This window comes from Balaenoptera musculus, chromosome 3 (assembly GCF_009873245.2).
Source record: "Balaenoptera musculus isolate JJ_BM4_2016_0621 chromosome 3, mBalMus1.pri.v3, whole genome shotgun sequence".
Taxonomy (NCBI): domain Eukaryota; kingdom Metazoa; phylum Chordata; class Mammalia; order Artiodactyla; family Balaenopteridae; genus Balaenoptera; species Balaenoptera musculus.
The window spans coordinates 50,892,031-50,917,004 of record NC_045787.1 but is presented as its reverse complement, the minus strand read 5'-3'; the positions used below and the strand labels follow the sequence as shown (position 1 = coordinate 50,917,004).

Below are 24,974 nucleotides of genomic sequence, written 5' to 3'. Positions count from 1 at the left end.
CATCTTCTGCAGTTCTTTTTGCATTGGTATTGTGTGATTGGAAATTCCCTAATTCATATGACTTTGCCTCTTTACTACAGGGGACAGCAGTTTGCTCAGCAGATACAGCAGCAGAATCCTGAACTTATAGAGCAACTTAGAAATCACATCCGGAGCAGGTCATTCAGCAGCAGTACTGAAGAACATTCCTGACTTGACCAGGGGCCCTAGCCCAGAATGCAAATGGCGATGGCTCTGAAGTGTCTGCTGTAGATAGTGGCCAAAACAAAAACAAACCTAAAAAATAAATCTGTCTAGACAATAGGTTTATCACAAACAGACTTGAATATAACATGATTCCTTTGTAAACGAGTGATCATCAGTAGCCTTGTTAAGTGCCAGTATAGCACTTAACTGGGCAGGGTTCCATTTTCATATCTTCATCATATTTGTATACTAGATTTAATAGCAGAGTATATTTATTGAACAGTAAGGCTGTTTACTGGTGAATTCTCTAGCACCAAATTCCTGTAGGCAAACTTTTTGAAAGGGGAGATGACTAAGAGGAAAGGTTTCTCACGCTGATTTAGGGGAAATATACTTGCCACTGAGCAGCATCTCTAGAGAGAAGAAATTCGATACTGGGTTTAGCTTTGATAGTGCAATCAGTAATGAATAGATGATATATGGACCAGTACTATCTTTAATGCTGCTTGTTCTGTTGGGTGATGAAATCTTAAGAGTTGGTGGAAAGCAGTATTCAGTGTTGTTTAGAAAAGCAAAAAATAGATGCTGTGAATGTATAGAAAGTGAATGTAGGGTGCTCAGGTTTTTTGCATAGTTCTTAACTAATCTTGCCTGCAGTTTGGTATTGATAACATTAGCATGGCCACTTACGCTAAGTACGTAATAAAATACATTTAGAAACCCTTAATGATACTGGTTAGGTCAGTTGTGTAACTGTTCAGTTTAATTAGCACAATTTCCCCAGTGGTGACCTTACCATGGAAACTCTCAAATATATCTACATTTAAATAAACTAATGGCTTGGCCCTTAAGTTAAGGATTTTCTAGGTGGCATTTAATTATGTGCCTGTAAACACTGATTTTTTAAAACTCAGTAATTATTTGATGGGTTACAAAAAGCATCTATTACTATCACTGCTTGTTCATGTTAATCCTCTGCTATAATTTGGCTTGGCATGTCGCTTTTATGCTTAACCTTAATTTGATGTAGCTTAAACGTAACAGGGGACTTGAAATATTTTATTGAAATTAGAATACATATTAGTGGAGAGACGTGGCACTAAGTATTAGTGGAATGGCTTTAACTATAGTGATGGATGCGACTGTTCTAATTCCAACTGGAATTTCTTTGGTTTGTTATTATGAAATTGGTAAGGTTGGCGGACACATAAATTTCACAAGTGTTGTGAGATAAAACTGAAATAGAAAGTAATATAAAATTAAATCAGTAATACCGATGATGATCAGGGCTTTACTATAACTGTTTTCCTCAAAAGGCTAATTACTTGGTATTTTGAAGTTTAAAAGCCAACTTTCCCTTTTTTCCCTTTGTGAGATTAGAACAGTGGTTCTATAATTTCACTGTAAGAGTCACCTGGGGATTTGTTAAAAATGCAGATTCAGGGGCACACTTTTCAGTTTTTATGTAGTAGGTCCTGTAATAAGGTCTGGGAATCACCATTTCAAATAGCACACCAAGTGGTTCTGATGTAGGTCCAAAGGACTCTTAATTTAAAGCAACACTAGGTTAGAGATTTCTTTTAGGCCAGCAAAACACCTAACTGCCTGGGTTCAGGCTACAAGGAAGAGCTACATGAACCTACAGTTCTGGTCAGAGCAGAGCGGGACTTAAATCTAAGCTAAGCCTTCTGAATTAAGTCTCCTATATTGCATCTAAATCAACTTAATTTTTCATGAAGTTAAATTCAGATCCTGGTGTTCAAATGTTACACAGAATAAAGTACTAACTAATCATAGGAAAGTGATGACTGTGATAAAAAAAAAAAGAGTTGATCCTTAATTAAAAGTTAATCACTCTTGGGAATTCCCTGGCGGTCCAGTGGTTAAGGCTCAGCGCTTTCACTGCTGAGGACCCAGGTTCAAATCCCTGGTCAGGGTACTAAGATCCCACAAGCTGCGCGGCACGGCCAAAAAAACCCAAAAAACACTCTTATCGAGTGTTGAGTAAGAAAAGGTGCCTAGCATAACTATCTTGAGTGCATTAAAAATGCTTTCAGATAAGTAAAATTGGTAAGCCTCTAACTGACTAGGAAAATAGAGAAAATATGAATCAACAGTATCAGAAGTGAAAGAGGGGATATCACTGCTGACCCTGTAGATATTTAAAAGATTATTAGAAAATACTATGACCAACTCTACACCCATGTATTTAACAACTTAGATGAAACAAATTCCTTGTAAGATGCAAACTACCAAAGCTCACTGAAGAAATAAAGATATCCTCCAGAAAAGAAAGATACAGGCCCAGTTTCAATGGTGAATTCTACCAAACACTTAATACCAATTCTACACAATCTCTTCCAGAAAACAGAAGAGGAAACACTTCCCAACTCATTTTATTTCACCATTACTTTGATACCAAAATTGAAGACATTATAAGAAAAAACAGTTTAAAACAAATGTTTTGATTTACTAATATCTGTAGTTAAGGTAGCCATTCTTTTTACATGCAGTAATGCGAATTGGTGTATTTCTTCCATTTCATCCTTCTAGTTTGTTTCTTTTCTAATATACCATCCATAACAAATTAAACCTAGATAATCTGTCCACTTACCTGGATTTCCATTCTATTCAAGCCATTTTTGCTTTTTAAGTACTTTCATCACTTTGGAATTACTGCATTGCACGCTATTGCAAGAAGGTTTTGTGTAGCTGTATTGTGTTAGCTACTCTTAAAATGATAAACAATGCTCCAAAAGTTATTTTGCTTGTCTGAAACAAGAGGGCATTAAAGTAAATCTTTTTTTTTTTTTTTTTAAATTTGATGAAAGTTCATAATAATGCAGTTGACAAGAAAATTAGTTATTTCTGAGATATACATTTTAAGGTAATAACTAGGATTATGACTTATAACATTAGTAAATCTTTATATACATTCTACTTAGGAATAACTGACTTCCATTAACCACTTTTCATTATAGTAGCTGTAGCTGTTACGATGCTATGTAAAATTTACAATGTCCTTTTTACGCAAATGACATTTCCACTTAATGTACCAAATTGTTTAGCTAATTTTTATAACATGGTTTAAACAGATCCTTTCTAAGATGACATTTTCTAAACTTTACTTAAAGAAGGAACATTATGTGTCTAGGTATTGCTTATAAAAGGAGTCTTTGTAATTAAAAGTCAAATTATATAGCAGATTCCAAGTGACCATTATATGTTACTTTAAAAATTTCAAACAATGAAACAGAAGGTTCAGTCATGAGAAGATGCTTGAAAAGTTATCGCAGTATCCAGTGCAGTGGCTATAAAGTCTTATTTCATCATTTAATCAATTGTACTCATTTTGGAGGAAACACAGACTTCAATTTTATACTGCTTGCACTTTATTTTGCACAGACATTTCATTGATTACCTCTCCAATTTAAGGGCAAATCTCATTCTGAATATAGCTTTCATTTTGGACCAAACAGTTTGTCATGGCAATAAATAATTATGCATTTAAGAAAAACCAACTTTTGTATTTGACTTTATGCACTCTTTACATGTAAGCAATTATATATACATCCTTGAATTTCAACTTAGCAAAATAAGTTTTTATTTAACAGTATTAGCTTTTGTTTTCAAAATATTGAAACTTTTATTACATTCATGATGTAAAGTTGTTTATAGTCTTAACTTTCTCATTGTTTTGTATATGGCATAAGTAAATTAGTGTGATTACATGCAGAGATAGAAAGTTTTGTAATATTAATACATGATGTAGAGTTCAAAAGCAAATATCAGAAGCTGGAAATCCTTTAAGTATGCCTTATGAAAATAACTGGCTTATTTTTCAATGGGAAAAAAAAAACAGGACTTTTTTGGCTTAGAATGAGGAAATTATCAGACTTCTTAGTTAACAGAGTAATCAACAATTTAAGAAATAAAACCAATTCTGATCTGCTGTTAGTAACTGAAAGTTAGACGTGTGTTTGTATGTACACACAAACACAGATACCAATACGATAATTTTGAAAACAAGTAGAAAAACTCATATTGTGTTAGCAAATACAAGATTACATGAGGACCACCCCGGTTATTTTAAACTTTTTATATTGACTGAGGGAAAAAACTGGGGTTAACGGAAATACTTCTAAGTAAAGTATGGTAAGAATTCTAAAGTTTTAAGAAACAACTGTACCTTCTAGACTGAGGTCAGCAAACTACGGCCTGCAGGCCATATCTGGCCAGCTGTCTGTTTTTGTAAACGCTGCTGTGCAATTTTTGCCTCATGGCTGCTCTTGCACTACAACAGCAGAGTTGAGCATTTTCAATAGAAACCGCATGGACTGCAAGGTCTAAAATATGTAGTATCTGGCCCTTTACATGAAAAGTTTGCTGACCATTATTCAAGATACCTGCTAGGGACAAATGGCCTCAAATATAGAGCTTTTGGAGAACAAAGTCCAATGGTCATTTAAAATGAAACAAAATAGCATATGTGTGGAAAATATACAAATGTTCATCTAGACTGTAACTCACAAGATAAAATCAGTAGATGGTTCTTTTCAAAACAAATATTTAATATTTTAACTGTTTTACAGGAAAGAAATGTAAATAATATATACTTATTTTTACTGTTGACTTGATCATTTTACAAAAGTGACAAAAATACAGAAAGTTCTGGGAAACTCAATGACAAGCATAACGTTGGAAATTTTCTTCAGCTTTCCACTTTAATGGCCGAAGATACCACGCAGACTTGTGCGATGTCATCATATTCATATGTTCTCTTTAAGAACGTGTCTGTTAGTCTTAAGCCGGAGACACTCTATTGAGAGAAAAATATAGACCTAAGATCTCATTCATTGGTAATGAACAGAGAAAGAATGGATATAATAAATGACTATGGATTAATAGCCCCCAAATACCGAAATTATTGAAAAGAGAGCATACTTGCAGTCCCTGTACTGAAGACAGTAGAGTGAGGGCAAGGCAGAGAGAGGAACTTGGATGGAGCTTTCCAAGCTGTCTTCCTGAAATGCCACACCAGTGGATAGAACTGGTATTGCACATTTCCAAAACGAGATCCATCGTCCTTTCACTGCTGGAGGAATCAGAAAAACAAGAATAAATCTTGTTCCTTTCACAAAGAGGTACTGCAATATTTCTTCCACTATTGTGGGTGAATTTCTTTTCTGGGTGTCCAACAGAAAAACAGGAACAGAAATGAAAAGCTATCATATCATTTTTATTTCACTTAAGGTAGAATCAGGAAAATGAAAGATGGTGTCTTCTGGGATTTACAGTGACACAGACTAATCTGCCTGTCTGGATGTAGGCTTTCTGGTTCTGTTATTGAACACTGGCTCCCTGGTGCTGATCTGTTAACAGTTTGCCATTTCTCTGGAAGACTTCCAGACATCTGTGTCTAATCTTGTTGCTATGCATCCTTCCTATTTCTGTAGGGCACTCTACAGGAAAGAAAAAGATAAACTGAGTCTGGTCCAGTGCTTTTTCTATTTAATCTATGTTCCTCTACCATGCAGATAACATAGAAAATGGCAAGATTTATAAGTAAAACTATTCAGATGTTCAATTAACACGAAAAGACTACCTCTGCTTATAATTGATACCACCAGTTCAACTTAAGTTAAAAAAAAAAACTTTTAGTGAAAGTATGCACATTGTTTTTAAAAACAAAACCAAAACCGAAAGGCTCATAATGAAAACGGTCTGCTACTCTACCACCATTCATGACTTGCTTTCAACTCTTTAAAGCTCTTTTTTGCTGCTTGGAGTTGGCTCCACATTTTAAATACTTATTTAAATTTTAAATTCAAACTTGATTTTTAGACATGTTGATTTAATGATGTTTAGCTTTATATGTCTCCATCTCCCCCCCGCAAAATGTGAAATGTTCACTGTGTGCCACAGGCCAGTTTAGGTGCAATGCATGAATTTTCTCATTACGTTTCACAAAACTCCGGTAAGTGTATGTTGTGTGTATGTGTCTTTGTGTGTTGGGGGGAGTGGAAATCCCATTTTTAGAGATGAGGAAACTGAAGATCTAAGAAACAAGTGCTTTTTAGAAAACTTACTTGAATCGCCAAAAGGTAAAGTGAATACCCAAATAAACTTCTTTATTTATTACAGCACTTTGTCATTTGGTCAATAACTGATTTGTTATAACTCAAAAATGCAAAACAAACCAAAAATCCAAAAGCACACCCTATATGCACAGGGTCTTTATCCTGTGTGTGTTGTCTACTGAGCTCCTATGATGTGGCAGGCACTGCATTTATAATGCTGGGTAAGACATGATCCCTTTTCTTGAATTATTCACAGTTCAGTGAGGAAGAGACTAATGATTATAGCAATATATTAATACCACTAAAAAACTATATTACAATTTGCTATGACAGAGAAAGGGATGATTGCGCACGGGAGGGTCTAGGAAGCTTCACAGGAGAAGTAGGTATTTTTGTAATTCTGAAGGATGAATACTTCTTTCTTATCTCCCTAATATCATAAAGTTGTAAGGAATATAGAATTTAAAAAGATTATACATTTGGACTAAGAGGATAGGGATTCATCACTGCGATATTATCAAAATGCCCCAATTAATCATACACACCAAGTAGTAATACAAGCAGTAGAAAAGTGATAGGACTGGGATTTAATCCTAGGTTTTTCTGGCTTCAAAGCCCTGTGCTCTTTGTTTCGCAATAGCTAGATTATACTCTATTATCAAAGCCCTGTTTTCCAATCTATGGTTATCCCCTATATTAAATTCATAACCACTTCTAACTTTCTTAATACTTAAGATACAGGTCAGGTATAAGTATGGCTCAGAAAAATCTATCTCATTACAGTAAATCTATAATGTATTCCATAAGAAACTACTAGTTCATGTTTTACTAATCTGAAGTGTGAAGGAAGTGTAAATGAGGAAAAGAACATGGACTTTGAAGTCAAATACACCCGATTTCAGATTCTGATCCCATCTTTTCTAGCTCTCTGAGGGTGAATAAGCCACAACCTCTGAATTGGCTTTCTCTTGCAAAGAATGTGAATAATTAATACCTATCTCATAGGTACGGAAACAAAATACAAAAAATGCCTAATACAGTAGGACCTCTAAAATATGTAATATACAGCTACCAGATGAAGAACTTTACAGCATTCAATGTCAACATCAGAGAAGACTATACGGCAAGAGGAAACTTACAAGGAGATAGCATATTTAAAAGATTTTAAAATTCTCTCTTAAGTAGGTGAGGAAGAAAGGACATCCATCCACAAATACTGGCATTACCTGCAGTTTGTTATTTTACAAGTAATATGAAAAGGTTCTTCTAGGTTTACAGTATCTGGGATTGCCTCCAAAGACAACCTAACATCTCCATAACCTGGAGCCTAAAAGAAAAAGCAATACAGTTAACATAAATCTATTACAAAACCTTTCCATTTTAATGAGGGTACCACAGTCATTCTAACTTCTTTTGCTGCTATTGCCTACAGAATAGCACTATAGACCCCGACTGTTTTTGTTATAATTACTCCATGTTACTCCAATTACTCCAAAGTTAAAATGAATCTCACAGGTAAATAGTAAAGGAATTTCAGGGGGTCTGATCTTAAAGGGATACTTTCCAAAGATACTGTAGCTTATACATACATAACTCTTCATAGGTAAAACAGGAAAAGGAAGGTCACTGAAATGATCCAAGAAAATCATGTCTGTTCACAAGACACACTGGCAGGGACAGACAACAGAATCAACATGCCATGGCAGGATGATAGCTAATGGCTATATTTAAAAATAGGCCCAGTGATAATCTCTCTCTCTCTCTTTTTGTTTTTTTTTCAATTATTACCTCAAACAGTAAAAGAAAAGTAAATTTTAGAATATATCGCAGTAGGTGATATTCAGTATAAACAGAGGATTCTGTAGTATATTCTCACTAGCACAAGAAAAAGAAGGCTGGTAGCTATCCATACTCTCGGAGTAGAAATTAGGTAAAATATCCAACCTATGTTTACAAGATAATTTGAGTGGGACTCACCTGAGTTTCAGATGACCCACATTTTAAATATCTTTAAAAAAGGTATGAACTGAGTAGGTAAATGTAGTATAAGTCCAAGAGTTCCAAGACATTGCAAAAAAAGAAAACTTTAATATAGTGGAAGTCAGATAATGGTGAGGACAAATTACCACAGGAGGAAACAATTGATATGCAGTTATTTTAATTTGTTTGGTAAAGTAAAAAACCATGTATAATGCATAAATTAACTTTGAAAATTTCCCATTCATATCAATACCAATTTTCTACCTAGATATCAGTGAAATTATTAGTCTTTTTATTCTCCAGTAATATCAATGTCTTTTATAGTGCTCTGAATTTTTAGTGACAGACCTAGGAAAATTTAAGTTGTTCTAACTATCTGCACACCACACACCAAAACCCCCATCAGTTTTTTTTCTAGACTCACCATTCTTTGAAGTTGGCTGGTCTGTAATCTTCCCCTTTCACCTAGATTTGTTTTCCATACTATATCCAATTTTCCAATTACCGTTACTCCCTTAATGATGCCTGCTTTTTCTGCAAACTCCTTCTTGGGTTTTAGGCAGTACAAGTACTGGCGTGTATCCATTGGCTGCAGATATGCTCTTGACCCAAATGTAGTTACACTGTGGGGTGGAGATAGAGATGGAAAAAATTCTCTAGAACCTTTTAGAAGAAAAACCATAGCTGTGATTGTTCCTTTGGACAGGAACTGAATGATTTACCATCCAAAGATCCAGAATACAACAGGTCGGTGGTTTCAACACAGTGAAAAGGACTTTGTACTGAGAGGACTTATTTTTCTTTAATTTTTTTTCAGTTGATATGGAAAATCTTGAGATTCTTTATAATAGAATGCAATATATTACCTGAAGCATTGGACATACATCGATTAACTGAAAAAAAGCAATAGAAATCAGAACCTTAAGTATCCTGTCTCTTCTCTAAAATTATGAAAGCAAATAGTTTAGAATAAAAAGAAACATACCATTCTAACTAATCATTTTTCAAAATTAATTAAAAGATCAGGAAATGAGTGGAAAATTATTGTTTTCCTCTGTGGGGGTATGAGAGGCTATGAACTTTACTGTAACCCCCATAATAAGTAAAAGTAAATTTTTCATTCTTGATTATTAAAATCAGGTACTTTCTCCAGCTATTACCTTCTTATCCATATTAATATCAACCCTACATTTATTTATTCTTTTTCTAAATTACCTATAAAGATGTGTATTTCATTTTCATGAAAAATTAGATCATCTATTCCTATGCTCACTCCTTTTGATGTTAAGAGAATACTCCTTAAAACTCACTGCTTACTCTTACCCCTTCTAACTTCTCCATCATTTCTTCCCATGCCTCAGTCTTATCATTTGCAGGATAAGGATGAAATGTTCCATATTTATCTCACTGAATTGTTACAAAAATTTAAAAGAATAAGTGCTTCAAGTACAAATGGCTAGGATCTTATTTTCATGTGAAGGGAGGGCTGAACAGGTGGACCATAGATTTTTAGGGCAGTGAAACTATTTTATATCCTACAGTCAGGATGGCTACGTGTCACCACATTTGTCAAAACCCACAGAATGCACAACACAAAGAGTGAACCCTAACGTAAACTATGGACTTCAGTTAATAAGTATCAGTATTAGTTCATCGATTGTAAAAAATGTGCCACATTAAACAAGATGTAAATAACAGGGGATCCTGTAAGTGGGGAGGAGGGCATGTGGGAATGCTGTGCTTTCTGGTCAATTTTTCTATAAATTTAAAACTTCTCTAATAAAATAATGTCTATCCCTTAAAAAAATTTTTAAACCACCCACGAGTAACAACGTTAAAAAAGTTCGTATCTTTCAAAATAAAAGCAAACACTTCAAAAAAAAAAAAAAAAAAAAAAGCAAACACTTCATAATCCATATTCACCATTCTCCAGCTTGGTTGACTGAATTTAATTCTGCTACATTGTACATTATAGATGGCTCCAATGAAACTTTCTCCATAAACATGGGTGAGGTTGTAATATTCTGAATCTGGGCTTCAAGAAATACTTCATCAGTCTGAAAATAAGAAAAAAAAATACACCAAAGTATGCTGGTGTTTAAAGTACTTTACCACAACAACAATATCTGATTTATATGAAGAAAAAACATTAACCACAAATGTGATTAGTTCATGCCTGCAAATCAAAGTTATCATAATTAATGCAAGAAAAGAAATTGTTCTCCTAACATAATTCACAGGGGCAAAGTCAAGTGTTAGTCAACTGGTAAGTTGTCAAACAATGGATGGGGGATAACTATAATATTTTTTGTATTGATATCCAAAAACGCTTAACTGGAATTTCATTTACATATATCCTAAATTTTCTGGTAAGTCATTAAAATGTGAAAATGCAATTTAGTATAATGAATATACCTGTGCACCTATCATTTCAGAGATGTGTTAAGATAATTAGGTCTTTGTTATAATATTCCAGCATAATTTATTAATTTCAATTTTCATGTTACTTCAATTTAGATAGTATAGCAAATAACCTATTTTATAATCTTATAAGAATTTAACTTTATAATTAAAGCATTTTTTTAAGTAGTCATTAGTGATTTCTTGGTTCATTGAAAATGTATATTTAGAGCAAAAAAATATGTGAATTATACTTGAAATCTTTAAGTTTTTAAATCAAACAAAAGGTATTTTGTGGTCTTAGTGACTTACTGAAATCTGGTGCTATACAGCAGTATTTCAGTCAATGGGTAACTTACATATGTACTTTTACATAATATTTTAAATTCCCTAATTATTTACGTTAAACATTCTTCTTTTTATGCTATTTGGTTATTTTGGGGGGTATATATTGGAGGATAACAGAAAACTTGGCTCATTTTTGATAAAAACCTATACATAAAATGGTATACTAAGGATATTCTGGAATTATTTTATTCAGAAGTTTCATAGTAATATATATACAGAAATAAAATAAACTATGACTGAAAATTTTTGGCACTTATGAGTTTTTTTAACACTAAATCCAGGAAAGTAGAAATCATTTGCAAAAATATAATGATGAAGTTATAATTTAATGTATTATTATCTAAAACAAAACAGATCCTTTAGTCCTTGGCACATGTGCTCTAATGAAAATAGAAATACGATTTATCAGTTTAAAAGAAGTACACACTCAAAGGCATTATTCTGTTACTTTTTCTCAAAAAAAAAATATCCCATCGATCCATTGCTTTAAAAAAAATAACCATAGACCCACATTTCAAATTTAAAAATGCAATTTCTGCATAAGCTTAGAAGAGCTTAGATAAAATGAAAGAAAAACAAGCTGCATAATGGAAAATTAAGCTAGTTTGAACAGTTAGCATGAAATAACTTGACATTTAAAAAATTAAGAATTCAGTGCTAAGGCAGTTGATGTTTTTATCATGTATATAATGTGTTATAAGCAAATGCTGCTTATATTAAATAGAAATTTGAAAATATGATTTTAGTCAACATGGGAAAATTTAATTTTCTTCTGTTTACTGTTGTCAAAGGGCCATCTTTACCTGACCCAGACTTAAAACTAAAACCACTGCTCATTTGAAGATGAATTTCAACTACACAGTTTACTCAAAGAATTGAAGTATAGTAGGATATTTTATATTAAGAGGTTGAAAATCCTGAGGCTATTTTAAACAAGGTTAATACGCCTCTTTTTAAAAATACCTACAGGAAACACACTAAAAATAAGAATATAATTGTTTCAATATGACGATTTAATCTTTGATGTATTTTTTCCCATAGAATAAGACGATCAATATAATATAAAAAGTACAAATTATATACATATTTTTGAAGTCACGTAAGTATATTCACAACTAACTTTGTTTTTCCACTATGTTTTGTAAAGAGAGATTAATTAGGCAGAGTCAAAAAGTGGTAAGTAAGAAAAGCATATAAATTTATAATAAAAAATCAAATTACCACAGAACTGAGGTCACTCTAATGGAAAAATAAAAAAGAAAAATTAGAAAAATCAGATTAAATGTTAAAGAAAAAGAATAACTAACTTTAAAATAAAATGCATTTCTGCATTTTTTTTAATTTACTAAACAAGACAGCATTAGTAAAACAAGGAAGTAAACAGAAAGTAACACAAAGAAATATGACAAATCATTCTTCTAAAAAGGTGAAACTGCTAAGGTTAAATGAATAGAGAAGAACACTATAGGTGAATACTTAAACAGGAGCAAATATTCAAGGGCATATCTTGGGGGAGAGAGGTATATCCCATGCCTTTCTAGTTCTATAAATCCTTTACTCACTTTGTAATTCTTTATAGATTACTTAGGTTGGGCATATACTATCTGCCACATTCAGAATAGATATACACTGTATAGCTTCTCTTAAATTTATCTAATAATGGAATCATTTTTTCAAGGAGCATCTTGGGTGATTAGAGTTCCACTGATCACACTTCAGGGAATGCTGGGCTAGACCACTTCAGACAAATGAGAGTTAACAGATTTCACAGTTTGTCTTTTTTTCACATATATATTGCTAAAGCTACTTATTTACCAAGGGCCACCTCAGATGTCAGCTCTTTCATCAAACACATAGCTGGAAATCATTTTTCACCTATGTTCCCAGAGAATAAGTACACTTCATGATCGGGGTGGGTGGGGATGCTTACACTGTATTTATGTCATGTCAGTCTCCACTAGATCTAAGTACCGTGAGGACTGGGAAGATGTTCAGTTTATATTTATTTCTCTTTAGTACCTGGCATGGAGCTGTCACCAAAGGTTTGACGCCTAGCTTCTAATGTTACCAATATTTTTTTTTTACAAGGCTTTCTTATATTAGAAGACTACAACAAAGTTTCTCACAAAACTTGTTTTCCTTTAGGTGATTCACATAGTATTAGAATTTTTAGAAGCAGCATAAAAAACATGTTTGAGACAAATGTGGGGCTAATAACAGTTGTTGTGTAAGGACTATGGCATAGTGTAATAAACATGAACTACTGATATCAGAGTGGTTAACTAACTCCTACAATTTACCTGAATTTCCTAGATGGAGTCCATAGAATCTGCTTCATGTTACAGGCAGAACAGTAGTTGTTTGCCTAATAGGTAATACCAAATATCTTAGAGAGATCCTAAATGCTATTTGTTCACTCCTCATTTTTAAAAAAATGTCTATTTTCAAAAGTTCAGAATTTTACTAAAATTTTTTAGCTGAAGTTTGTTGGCAAAGTTTAGATTAAAAATTATGTCTATACTTAATGTTAACTGAAAAAGCAAACAAAATTGTTACTATGATTATAAAAACAGAATATTATATATAAATGAGTAAAGACTGAAAGAGAATATGGGTTAATGAAGAACCAACTACTTTTTAGTGTGGTGGACTTGTGGGTTTTTTCCTTTCTTTTTGGGGAGTATGTTACTTTTATGTTATTTATGGAATAACTAGCAATTTAAAAAACAATTTGCAACTCACTCTGAATATTGCTGTGATAAAACTACTTGACAAGTATCTTAATGTACCACCATACTTCAACAAAGAAAACCTGAAATAGTTTAATATGTGCCTTCCTATATGTGCCTTTAAACGTCTAGTAATCTCCTTGATGAGACTGTATCCTCGCATCAAATACGTATACTCTTCACTACATACTCTATGTTCCACTTGTATTTCCAACTCTGCTTGGAATGCCTTCACTGCTCTGACACTCTGACGTTTCTAACACCTATTCCTTCTACACACTGATGCAGTTCTCTTCCTTTTCCATGAAGCTTCTTTAGACTACTCCAGAATCTCATCCCCTGAGTTCCTGTAGCACATCCTTTTGTGTCATGCTCTTTAGTCTCACTATATACTATACCAGCTACTTTTGTTATTTTATGCACTTTTTTCTTTTCTCCTAATAGGTTTTTACTTTAAGGTTAGGTTCCTTATCTTAGATGTCTTAGTATGCCCAGCTGTAGTACAAACTTTATAGTGAATAAAAATTCAGATGCTGATGGTAAAAATATATATCAAATTTGACATGTGACTACAAATTTCTGATCACCTGGTTTTGGAGTAATAGACAAAATTTTCATTTCAAAATACTGCATTTGAATATCTTTGAGTTTATCACTGTGATATGAAACACATGATTTTGGGGGGGTAAAAGGCCCATTAAGAAATCTGCTTTTTCTGGAGATCTAGATACCAGGATAAAATAGAATTTTGTAAAAGAAATCCAAGCCATAAAACCTTTTCTTTATGGAAAATTCTATTTTATCTCTTTTGTTCGGAAAGAAGATAATCTTCTATTCTAAAAGTTACTTCTTTCTGTATTTTTGCCAAATTTGTTTCTCCCAAGGAGCATTTCAAACCATTCACTAAACTTAGCAACCTAACTCTGCCTGGCACACTGACTTCCCAGGACAAAGAATTTAATGTACTGAGCTCTACTTAATATTTTTCTATGTGAATATTAAATCTTTTTTGCAGGGTTGGATCTACCATTTCAATTTTTGTAATATCACAACCACATTTATAAAATATTTAACAGATTGCTAATGTTTTTAGGCAGTAACAACAACTATTAAATGGAAGCACAGGGCAATCATTTAATGAAAGGGGGTGAAAGCCTCACAAAATTAACAAGAATAAAAATCAAGGCATATTGATTCCATGTCAGTTGAAAACAGCAGATTAAAAGAGATCTGCAGTGAAATTATTCACTTTCAATTGAACTTTATGCTCATTTTTCACAAGTAATTCACAGTCATATCAGCAATTTACTCTGATATGAAAAGAAATGTAATACATGAGAATTTTAGTCAAATAAGATCTTAATGCTGAACCTGAAATCCCATTAAGTGCTCAACACTTACCTCTGCATTGTAAAATTTGGTTTTCACATCCAGTGGTTTGAGAACCTAGTTGAATAAAGCATATCAATCAAAGGAGATTATTATCATTTGACCATTTATTTTGTTTATCTGTTTTAAATCATAGGGCTTAAAACTGTCAAAGGCATTTTCCAATTTTAATTGTAATAGACTTTTCTAATGGGTATGCAATACTCTTGTAAAAACAAAAACAAAAACAATCCCAAATGCATTTTTAAAAAAGCCACTGTAATTTCTTGACTGGGTAATAGTTACATGAGTTATATGGATTTGTACTTCATAATAGTTTGTTAAACTGAACACATATATTTTTGTGTATTTCTCTCCATATATTTCACAAAGCATGTTTATCAAAATAAGCAATCAAACCTTTTATTTTCTCTTAAAAGGCATGCAAAATCTTAAACAGATGGGTGATAACAAAAGCAATAGAATAAAGCAAAATTTTTCTTCCTATTGCTGGTACTTTTTCTTCCACTTACAAACAGAGGAATGAAAAAAATATATAGTATCATATCTAGATCTACATAACTGTATATGGTCATCTCATTTCCCCATCCACACACATACATGTGTTAAAACAGTGGTTTTCAACTATTTTTGATTATGGACTTTGAAAATTGTGTATAAATAAAAAATTCTAACTACAATTTCAGTGACTCATGAAGTCTCTGAAGGAAGCTTGGTCCACTTAGCCCAAGACAATAATCTCTCATTTAAATATTTCTTTAGAAATCTGATATTGTTTACACTTACTTTGTCTGGACTTTACACTCATTTTATCCTTCTTCTAGATTCTTTTGTGTTTTGTCAAGGAATGAAAACACAACAAATTTTTTTTCTGGATAAAACATTACATTGCCAATGATAATTTCTCTGCTTTTATTTAACTTACTTTAGTCCAACTTTAGATTGCTAGTAATAAGACAAATCCAAAAATATTAAGCTATTTGTTTTATTTGGAGTTTGTTTTTACTGCAGATAAATAGTAGTAATTTCCTAGGGGAAAAAAGGGCATCTAAGCACTATTTACCACTGTCATATCAATACCTGAAATTTGAAGAATTTTCTAAAATACATTTTTTCTCCACCCTGAGTTGTATAACTCACTGCACACACCAAGCTGAAACAGAAAGATGTTTTAATGATTTTGAATCACTTTCAACTTTGTTTTTTAATAGTTAATCTACTACACTTCAATTCTACCAACAAATTTGGAAAATATTTATACTAATGACACGAAAGTGTAGCCAAATGAGCCTAGAGCAGGAAAAAAGAGTTCCAGTAGATATGGATATAATTCCATGAACAAGAAAGCTCTGATTAGTAAAATAAGATATACCATTTTTAGCAGGAAGTCAGAAACTTTTTTCTTCCGAAAGTAAAGCATAAGCCAAAATAAATCACAGGATAACTAAATAGTTGAATGTAAAAAGTTAAGTTCATATAAACTAGAAGAAAATACAAATTTTTTAAAAATTCCAGGATGAAGAAAGACTTTTTAATGTAAATGCAATGGAAAGGAAAAGACTTCCACAAATTTAGAAATTGGATAAATCAAAAACACTAAAACAAAATTTTAAAAAGGACAACAAACTGGGAAAAAATGCTTCTAACAATATGAAGAGAAATTCTTGTAAGCAAAACATTAATATCTCATTCAAAATAGAAGAAAAGGATATACACATAAATTGTAGTACCATAATCGACTAACAAAAATGTGTAAATGTTCAGCCTCACAAGTAGTCAAAGAAACAAATTAAAATAATGAGATAAGATTTTTCCTTATCTTAGGATTTGGCAAAAATTCTTTCCAAGAAATATCAGGGTTGGTGAGAGTTTAGAGAAACTGACTCTCTTTATACTGTTGGTGGTTATGAGAAATTTAGAAAAGAATCCTTCAGGAAAGGAGTCTTAAAAATGCTTATATGCTCCTATAGTAAACCCACTTCAAGCAATCCATTACAGGAAATATTAAGATGCTCACCACTGCATTATTTATAATAGTGAAAGACTGGAAATAATCTGAAGTCCAACATTAGGGTAAACAAATTACAATACACAGTCCAAGTGTGTAAGATAAAGTCATTTTAAAAAGAATGTTTTCAAAGAATACTGACTCAACTGGGTTCATGGTGTATTAAAAAAGATAAAACCATGCGTAATATGATCAAAATTTTATAAAATATTATTTGTTACTTATACACATCTGTTTTATATATATATGCACATAAAGGATTGAAATATACCAATATTATAATAGTGGCTATACTAGGTGGTGACATTACAGGTAATTTAATTTCTATTTTATACTTTTACCTAGTACTAAACTAGGTGTTAGGTATTTAGAGTTGATCAAAACTCAATACCTGCTCTCCAAGTGCTCACAGTTGGAAGCAGTGTAGCAAGGTACAGGTTATGAAGTCAGATTTAGATTTGAGTTCTATGCCATTATGTGCTAGCTATTAAATTCTCTAAGAGTCTCATTTTCTGTAAAATGGGGATTTTACACATTTAATATCATTTCAATAAAATCAATTTCAACAAATACTGACCATTGTTCTCGCTAAATCCCGGGGATGCAGCTGACTTTGTGGAACTCATACTTTAATGGGAATGGCAGGCACTCAGTAAGTAATGTCAAGCATAAAAGACATAGAAAAAAATGACAAGTTGTGGATGCTATAAAATAGACAGGAAGGGGGATTTTATCTAGTCTAGGCGGTCAAAAAGTCTCTTTGAGAAAGTCATGATGAATCTGAGAGATGACGAAGTAAAAGTAAACTAAACAAAATGACACAGGCGGGGCTTCCCTGGTGGCGCAGTGGTTGAGAGTCTGCCAGCCGGTGCAGGGGACGCGGGTTCGAGCCCTGGTCTGGGAGGATCCCACATGCCGCGGAGCAACTAAGCCCGTGAGCCACAATTACTGAGCCTGCGCATCTGGAGCTTGTGCTCCACAACAAGAGAGGCCGCGATAGTGAGAGGCCCGCGCACCGCGATGAAGAGTGGCCCCCGCTCGCCGCAACTAGAGAAAGCCCTCGCACAGAAACGAAGACCTAACGCAGCCATAAATAAATAAATAAAAAACATTAAAAAAAAAAATGACACAGGCATTCCTTTGTAAGGGAAGGATACATTTCAAGTCACAGAGCAGTTCAGAGGTAAAAGAAGTCCAACATGGCTACAGAGTAGAGAGGGAGGGAAGCATGAAGGTGAGAACTAGAGTACGTAGTTGGTAAGGATTAGCTGTGGAGAGCTCTGCAAAACCTATATAGTTAGAATTTCCTAAGGGTAGTAGTAGATCACTGAAGTGTTAAGTGACTTATCCAAGATCACATAATTAAATAAATAATCAAGCTAAAATTTGAACTCCAGAAAATCTGACTCAAAGCTCATACCAACCACAGAATATATATTAAAAAGTGCCTACAACAGAGCTTGTCACCAAAATGAATTAAATAATAGATAATATTACATATTTCTTTAAGACAAAGAAGAGAAGCAAAAATGGTGACGTTAAGTGGAGATGAAGAGAGGCTACTGAGAGACAGTTAACAAGAACTAACAGGACTTTGTGAATCAACTGGATATGGGGGTGGTAAGGCAGATAGAGAAGTCTAAAATTACTTTAGCTGGCTGAAATTTTCATATTTGCCTCTCAGACAAAGAAAAATACAGCATTCACATTCAAATACATACACAGGCCAGGAATACAGAATTTGAGATTTTTTTCCCTCATACCTTTACTTTGGTTCTCTATTTTTGAACTCTCAGGGTAGAGTATATTTGTACAGCTAAATACAGAACTGAAAAATTGTGAATTTAAAAATAAATGTTATTAACATCAGTTGTTAGCAGTTCAAAAGAATAAATGTACTTTTAGAGTGCTACCTGGGTTTTAAAGGTTTGCATGGATTTTTATTTTTAGATAAGATTGTAGATGCAAAAATGAAACTAGAGATAAGTGAAGATAAATTAAGATTTTTTTCCTTTCAAAAATAAACATTTTGTTTAAAGTTTGTTTCTGGCAAGCATGTAAACATGGTACATAAAATTCCTTCTGAAGTAGGTTCTTAGGCTTAATAACAAGTGGAATAAGTGGAAATAAGGCAAAAATTTCAAATAAAGGCATATATAAGTAAAAGCCTCTGAGATCTAGTAAAATTAATTCTTACATGTGTGTTCCAATCTCCTTTACTTCATGGTGTATGACATCATCTATACAACAATCAGGTTTAAGTTCAGCCACTGCAGCATTGGAGGCTGAAAGATTTAAACGCTGAGAACTTGTCTGAAGATCAGCCTTGAAAGAGAGAATAAAATCCAAATGAGACTGGTTACCTACAGGGTGTGGATAAGTATAGGTGGAAAGAATAGGGGAACAAGAACAAGGAAGTAGGGATGAAGAGAGAGCAACAAGTCTCTGTGTACATCTTTTTGTATAGCTCTAATGCTTAGGAACAGGGTAATGGTTCACACACATACACCTAAAAATAAATATTGATAAAATCAGCTATAAAGTAGGGGGAATCCAAAATGGAATACAAACAGCACCAAATGAATCTAACTGTATTACAAATGAACACAACCATGCTGGGAGGAGGAAAGGGAAAAAAAGAACTAACTTAAGTTTGGCAGACAAAAGCTAAAAATGAAAAGAATGGCACACAAATGTTTTACTCTAGCTAGCCCATTTGCTGTTTTGCAGGGGTATGGATTAGCAATTCTGAAACTTCTACATGTATACTAGGACTAAACAAAAAATATATATATTATGGATAACAAGAGACAAGTTTCTTACCTTTGGAGAAAAAAAGGTACAAATAAGGAAAGGGAGAAGCCTGCAATGAAACCTTTGGTGCTGGGCTGGAATTTGGGGCATCAGTATGAACATACGGTTTTGAAATTTATATATATACAGATGGATATTACAGAAACATATATACATGTGTACACATGTGTTAGTATATAACACTAAAAGGTAAAAGGTAAATAATCATTCAAAACAGTATTAGATGTCAGAGACCAGCTGATTTGTAGAACTAGAGATCAGCATTAAAGTCATCAACTAAGAAAAGATCACTTTCTCTCTTGCCCCTACCAAGTTACTTTCTATCATATTCCCTCCCTTATTCCTTTTTTTTTTTTAGAAATTCACGTTCTTTTATTTATTTATTTATTTATTTATTTATTTATTTATTTATTTATTTATTTATTTATTTATTTATGACTGTGTTGAGTCTTCGTTTCTGTGCGAGGGCTTTCTCTAGTTGTGGCAAGTGGGGACCACTCTTCATCGCGGTGCGCGGGCCTCTCACCATCGCGGCCTCTCTTGTTGCGGAGCACAGGCTCCAGACGCGCAGGCTCAGTAATTGTGGCTCACGGGCCCAGTTGCTCCGTGGCATGTGGGATCTTCCCAGACCAGGGCTCGAACCCGTGTCCCCTGCATTGGCAGGCAGATTCTCAACCACTGCGCCACCAGGGAAGCCCCCTTATTCCTTTTGAACATTGATCATTTTCTCTAATTCTCTTAAATGGCATCCTCCCTTAATCTCAGCTACTGTCTATCACATTCAATTTTAACTTTCTTTGTAACATTTATTATGACCTATAATTACCTTATTTATGATTTTGTTTACCTGTTTTCTTCTGTCTCCCCTACCAAAGATGTAAGGTCTGTTGAGGCAGGAACCTCTTGCCTTCTCTTGTTCACCACTGTAACATGGTGCCTGGCACACAGTAGGCAATTAATAAATGTTTGTTGCATACTGAATGAAGTTATGATAAAACTTCAAGGCAAATGTCAAGAAAAATTCAGAGAAAGCAAAGATCACATTAAGTCATGGGGATTAGGGGAGGTTTTGTCCATAAGGGCGCAGATTTTTTAAAAGCTTTTTTTTTTTTTTTTTTAAATCAGTTAACACGTTTTCTGCAGTTAATTTTAACCTAACATTCTTAATGCAGGCACTTCCAAGTGGGATATTTATTAGTGTTGTCTTTTTTATTATTATATTCAGTTATTAAACAGTAGTAGCTCACATTTATTGGGCACCTACTATGTGCAAAGCCCTGGTCTAAGCACATTACTCATTTAATGCCCACAACCCTGAAGCAGGTCATTATATTATCCCTATTTTACAGACAAACCAAGGCACATAGAAGGAACAACTCCCCTTAGGTTATACAACTAGTAAGTAATGAAGCTGAAATTCAAAATTCTTTAACAAACATTTTAGAAATTAGAGAAGAGGGGGAAAAGAAAAGAAACAGTCAACCTCAACATAATAAAGGCCATATATGACAAACCCACAGCAAACATCATTCTCAATGGTGAAAAACTGAAAGCATTTCCTCTAAGATCAGGAACGAGACAAGGATGTCCACTCTCACCACTATTATTCAACATAGTTCTGGAAGTCCTAGCCACGGCAATCAGAGAAGAAAAAGAAATAAAAGGAATACAAATTGGAAAGGAAGAAGTAAAACTGTCACTGTTTGCAGATGACATGATACTATACATAGAGAATCCTAAAACTGCCACCAGAAAACTGCTAGAGCTAATCAATGAATATGGTAAAGTTGCAGGATACAAAATTAATGCACAGAAATTTCTTGCATTCCTATACACTAATGATGAAAAATCTGAAAGAAAAATTAAGGAAACACTCCCATTTACCATTGCAACAAAAAGACTAAAATACCTAGGAATAAACCTACCTAGTGAGACAAAAGACCTGTATGCAGAAAACTATAAGACACTGATGAAAGAAATTAAAGATGATACCAACAGATGGAGAGATATACCATGTTCTTGGATTGGAAGAATCAACATTGTGAAAATGAGTATACTACCCAAAGCAATTTACAGATTCAATGCAATTCCTATCAAATTACCAATGGCATTTTTTACGGAGCTAGAACAAATCATCTTAAAATTTGTATGGAGACACAAAAGACCCCGAATAGCCAAAGCAGTCTTGAGGGAAAAAAATGGAGCTGGAGGAATCAGACTCCCTGACTTCAGACTATACTACAAAGCTACAGTAATCAAGACAATATGGTACTGGCACAAAAACAGAAACATAGATCAATGGAACAAGATAGAAAGCCCAGAGATTAACCCACGCACCTATGGTCAACTAATCTATGACAAAGGAGGCAAAGATATACAATGGAGAAAAGACAGTCTCTTCAATAAGTGGTGCTGGGAAAACTGGACAGCTACATGTAAAAGAATGAAATTAGAATACTCCCTAACACCATACACAAAAATAAACTCAAAATGGATTAGAGACCTAAATATAAGACTGGACACTATAAAACTCTTAGAGGAAAACATAGGAAGAACACTCTTTGACATAAATCACAGCAAGATCTTTTTTGATCCACCTCCTAGAGTAATGGAAATAAAAACAAAAATAAACAAGTGGGACCTAATGAAACTTCAAAGCTTTTGCACAGCAAAGGAAACCATAAACAAGACGAAAAGACAACCCTCAGAATGAGAGAAAATATTTGCAAATGAATCAATGGACAAAGGATTAATCTCCAAAATATATAAACAGCTCATTCAGCTCAATATTAAAGAAACAAACACCCCAATCCAAAAATGGGCAGAAGACCTAAATAGACATTTCTCCAAAGAAGACATACAGACAGCCACGAAGCACATGAAAAGATGCTCAACATCACTAATTATTAGAGAAATGCAAATCAAAACTACAATGAGGTATCACCTCACTCCTGTTAGAATGGGCATCATCAGAAAATCTACAAACAACAAATGCTGGAGAGGGTGTGGAAAAAAGGGAACCCTCTTGCACTGTTGGTGGGAATGTAAATTGATACAGCCACTATGGAGAACAATATGGAGGTTCCTTAAAAAACTAAAAATAGAATTACCATATGACCCAGCAATCCCACTACTGGGCATATACCCAGAGAAAACCGTAATTCAAAAAGACACATGCACCCGAATGTTCATTGCAGCACTATTTACAATAGCCAGGTCATGGAAGCAACCTAAATGCCCATCAACAGACGAATGGATAAAGAAGTTGTGGTACATATATACAATGGAATATTACTCAGCCAGAAAAAGGAACGAAATTGAGTCATTTGTTGAGACGTGGATGGATCTAGAGACTGTCATACAGAGCGAAGTAAGTCAGAAAGAGAAAAACAAATATCGTATATTAATGCATGTATGTGGAACCTAGAAAAATGGTACAGATGAGCCAGTTTGCAGGGCAGAAGTTGAGACACAGATGTAGAGAATGGACATATGGACACCAAGGGGGGAAAACTGCGGTGGGGTGGGGATGGTGGTGTGCTGAATTGGGCGATTGGGATTGACATGTATACACTGATGTGTATAAAATTGATGCCTAATAAGAACCTGCAGTATAAAAAAACAAACAAAACAACTAATACTAAACTTTCATTGGGTTATTTGTATGGAAATATGTTAATATAAATGTTTCAGACATTACATGAAATTTCTAAAAATCTTATATTTGTATTTGTATGGAAATATGTATGGAAATACGTTAATATAAATGTTTCAGACATTACATGAAATTTCTAAAAATCTTATATGTTCTGGTATAATGTTATATGTAATAATCCTAGTTATTACTTTAAAATGTATATCTCAGAAATAACTAATTTTCTTGTCAACTGCATTATTATGAACTTTCATCAAATCTTCAACTGTGGTCATTTTTAAGTCTTTTGTCATTTACAGACAGTTCTGGGTGTACTCTGATGATTTTGCAAATATGTTCCTATAAAAGGGTTTCATCTTCAAGAAATTCATGGAAAAGACTCTGACAAGTACAGGTTTCTGGTAACTGACTGTACTGCTGAACTGAATGAATAAGCATTTTCAGAACTCTAATGAAAAACTGATGAACTCATAAAAGTGCTAACAAAAGATCAAGATGAAAAAAAAAATTAATTACATGGGACTGAGTGAACTGATGAGGATGAGTATAATTTTTGTGACTTTCTGTCTGAATTAAAAAAAAAAAAAATCCCACAAGGACTCAGAGGCAAAGAATATACAAATCAATTTTCACTGCAAAGTAAAGGAGCTGTTACAGTGGAGGATTACTGGACTGAATGTCAATATTATGACATAGTATGAGTGTGTTTCATGTTTGGTAATTGCAATCATTGTTGCTTTTGTTGTGGTCATCCATGTACAATGCTTGGTGTCAGTCTATTTATCTCTTGTAAAAATAAAATACAGTGTGTGTGGAAAAAAAAAAAAAGAAAAGAAACAGTCAAACCCATGGGCTTTCTGTCCAATGTGTTTTCCTATGTATCATTTTTTAAACATCAATCATAACTACAGCATGTATTATATATGGCTGAACACTTTTACTTTTCTCCTTTTTCATCTTATAAACACTGCTGCACTTAACATTTATTTCCTAATTTCCTATGAGGGCTTTTCCAGGAGCTGGAGATACACCAGTCAACAACAGACCAAAATCCCTGCCCCTAGGGAATTTAAATGTTTGGGGAAAATAATATAGAGTAAAGGAGGAATGGAGGGCTGGCTTGGGGTAGGGGAATACAATATAAATTACAAGGTCGGCTTCATGCTGCAAATTGGTTTTTGGATGAACAGGATTTAAAAAGGGAGAGAGGAAAGGGGAAATGGAGAATCATTTCAAGTAAGTTAAAAAAAGCAAAACACCTTAAGTGTAAAAGCTCAAGATCAAGAAAGAGTTCGGTATAATTAAGGAATTCATGTTAAAAAATAAGAAAAAAGCATTTAAAAACATCTAGACTAAACTTCAAGTGAATAGAGGCCTTGTCTCTT

General features: G+C 33.6%; 2 protein-coding genes across 6 annotated transcripts in view; one reads left to right on the top strand and one right to left on the bottom strand.

Annotated features, from left to right (window-relative positions):
• The window catches only part of SGTB (small glutamine rich tetratricopeptide repeat containing beta), a 48,516-nt gene extending 45,533 nt beyond the window's left edge, over positions 1-2,983 (top strand). For both annotated transcript variants that reach the window (XM_036848598.1, XM_036848597.1), the window contains exon 11: positions 81-2,983. In XM_036848598.1, the coding sequence (XP_036704493.1) occupies positions 81-192 (112 nt within the window). In that variant the 3' untranslated portion in view covers positions 193-2,983. The remainder of the gene's footprint in view (positions 1-80) is intronic.
• A 577-nt stretch (positions 2,984-3,560) lies between these two features.
• The window catches only part of TRAPPC13 (trafficking protein particle complex 13), a 37,980-nt gene continuing 16,566 nt past the window's right edge, over positions 3,561-24,974 (bottom strand). The window contains exons 5-13 of one of the 4 annotated variants that reach the window (XM_036848594.1): positions 19,318-19,445; positions 16,193-16,265; positions 15,125-15,169; positions 12,216-12,233; positions 10,170-10,303; positions 8,671-8,869; positions 7,493-7,593; positions 5,131-5,278; positions 3,561-5,005 (exon numbers count right to left, since the gene is read on the bottom strand). In XM_036848594.1, the coding sequence (XP_036704489.1) occupies positions 4,898-5,005; positions 5,131-5,278; positions 7,493-7,593; positions 8,671-8,869; positions 10,170-10,303; positions 12,216-12,233; positions 15,125-15,169; positions 16,193-16,265; positions 19,318-19,445 (954 nt within the window). In that variant the 3' untranslated portion in view covers positions 3,561-4,897. Of the gene's footprint in view, positions 5,006-5,130; positions 5,282-7,492; positions 7,594-8,670; positions 8,870-10,169; positions 10,304-12,215; positions 12,234-15,124; positions 15,170-16,192; positions 16,266-19,317; positions 19,446-24,974 lie in introns of all 4 variants that reach the window. The other 3 variants (XM_036848593.1, XM_036848595.1, XM_036848596.1) reach the window with 3 other exon arrangements.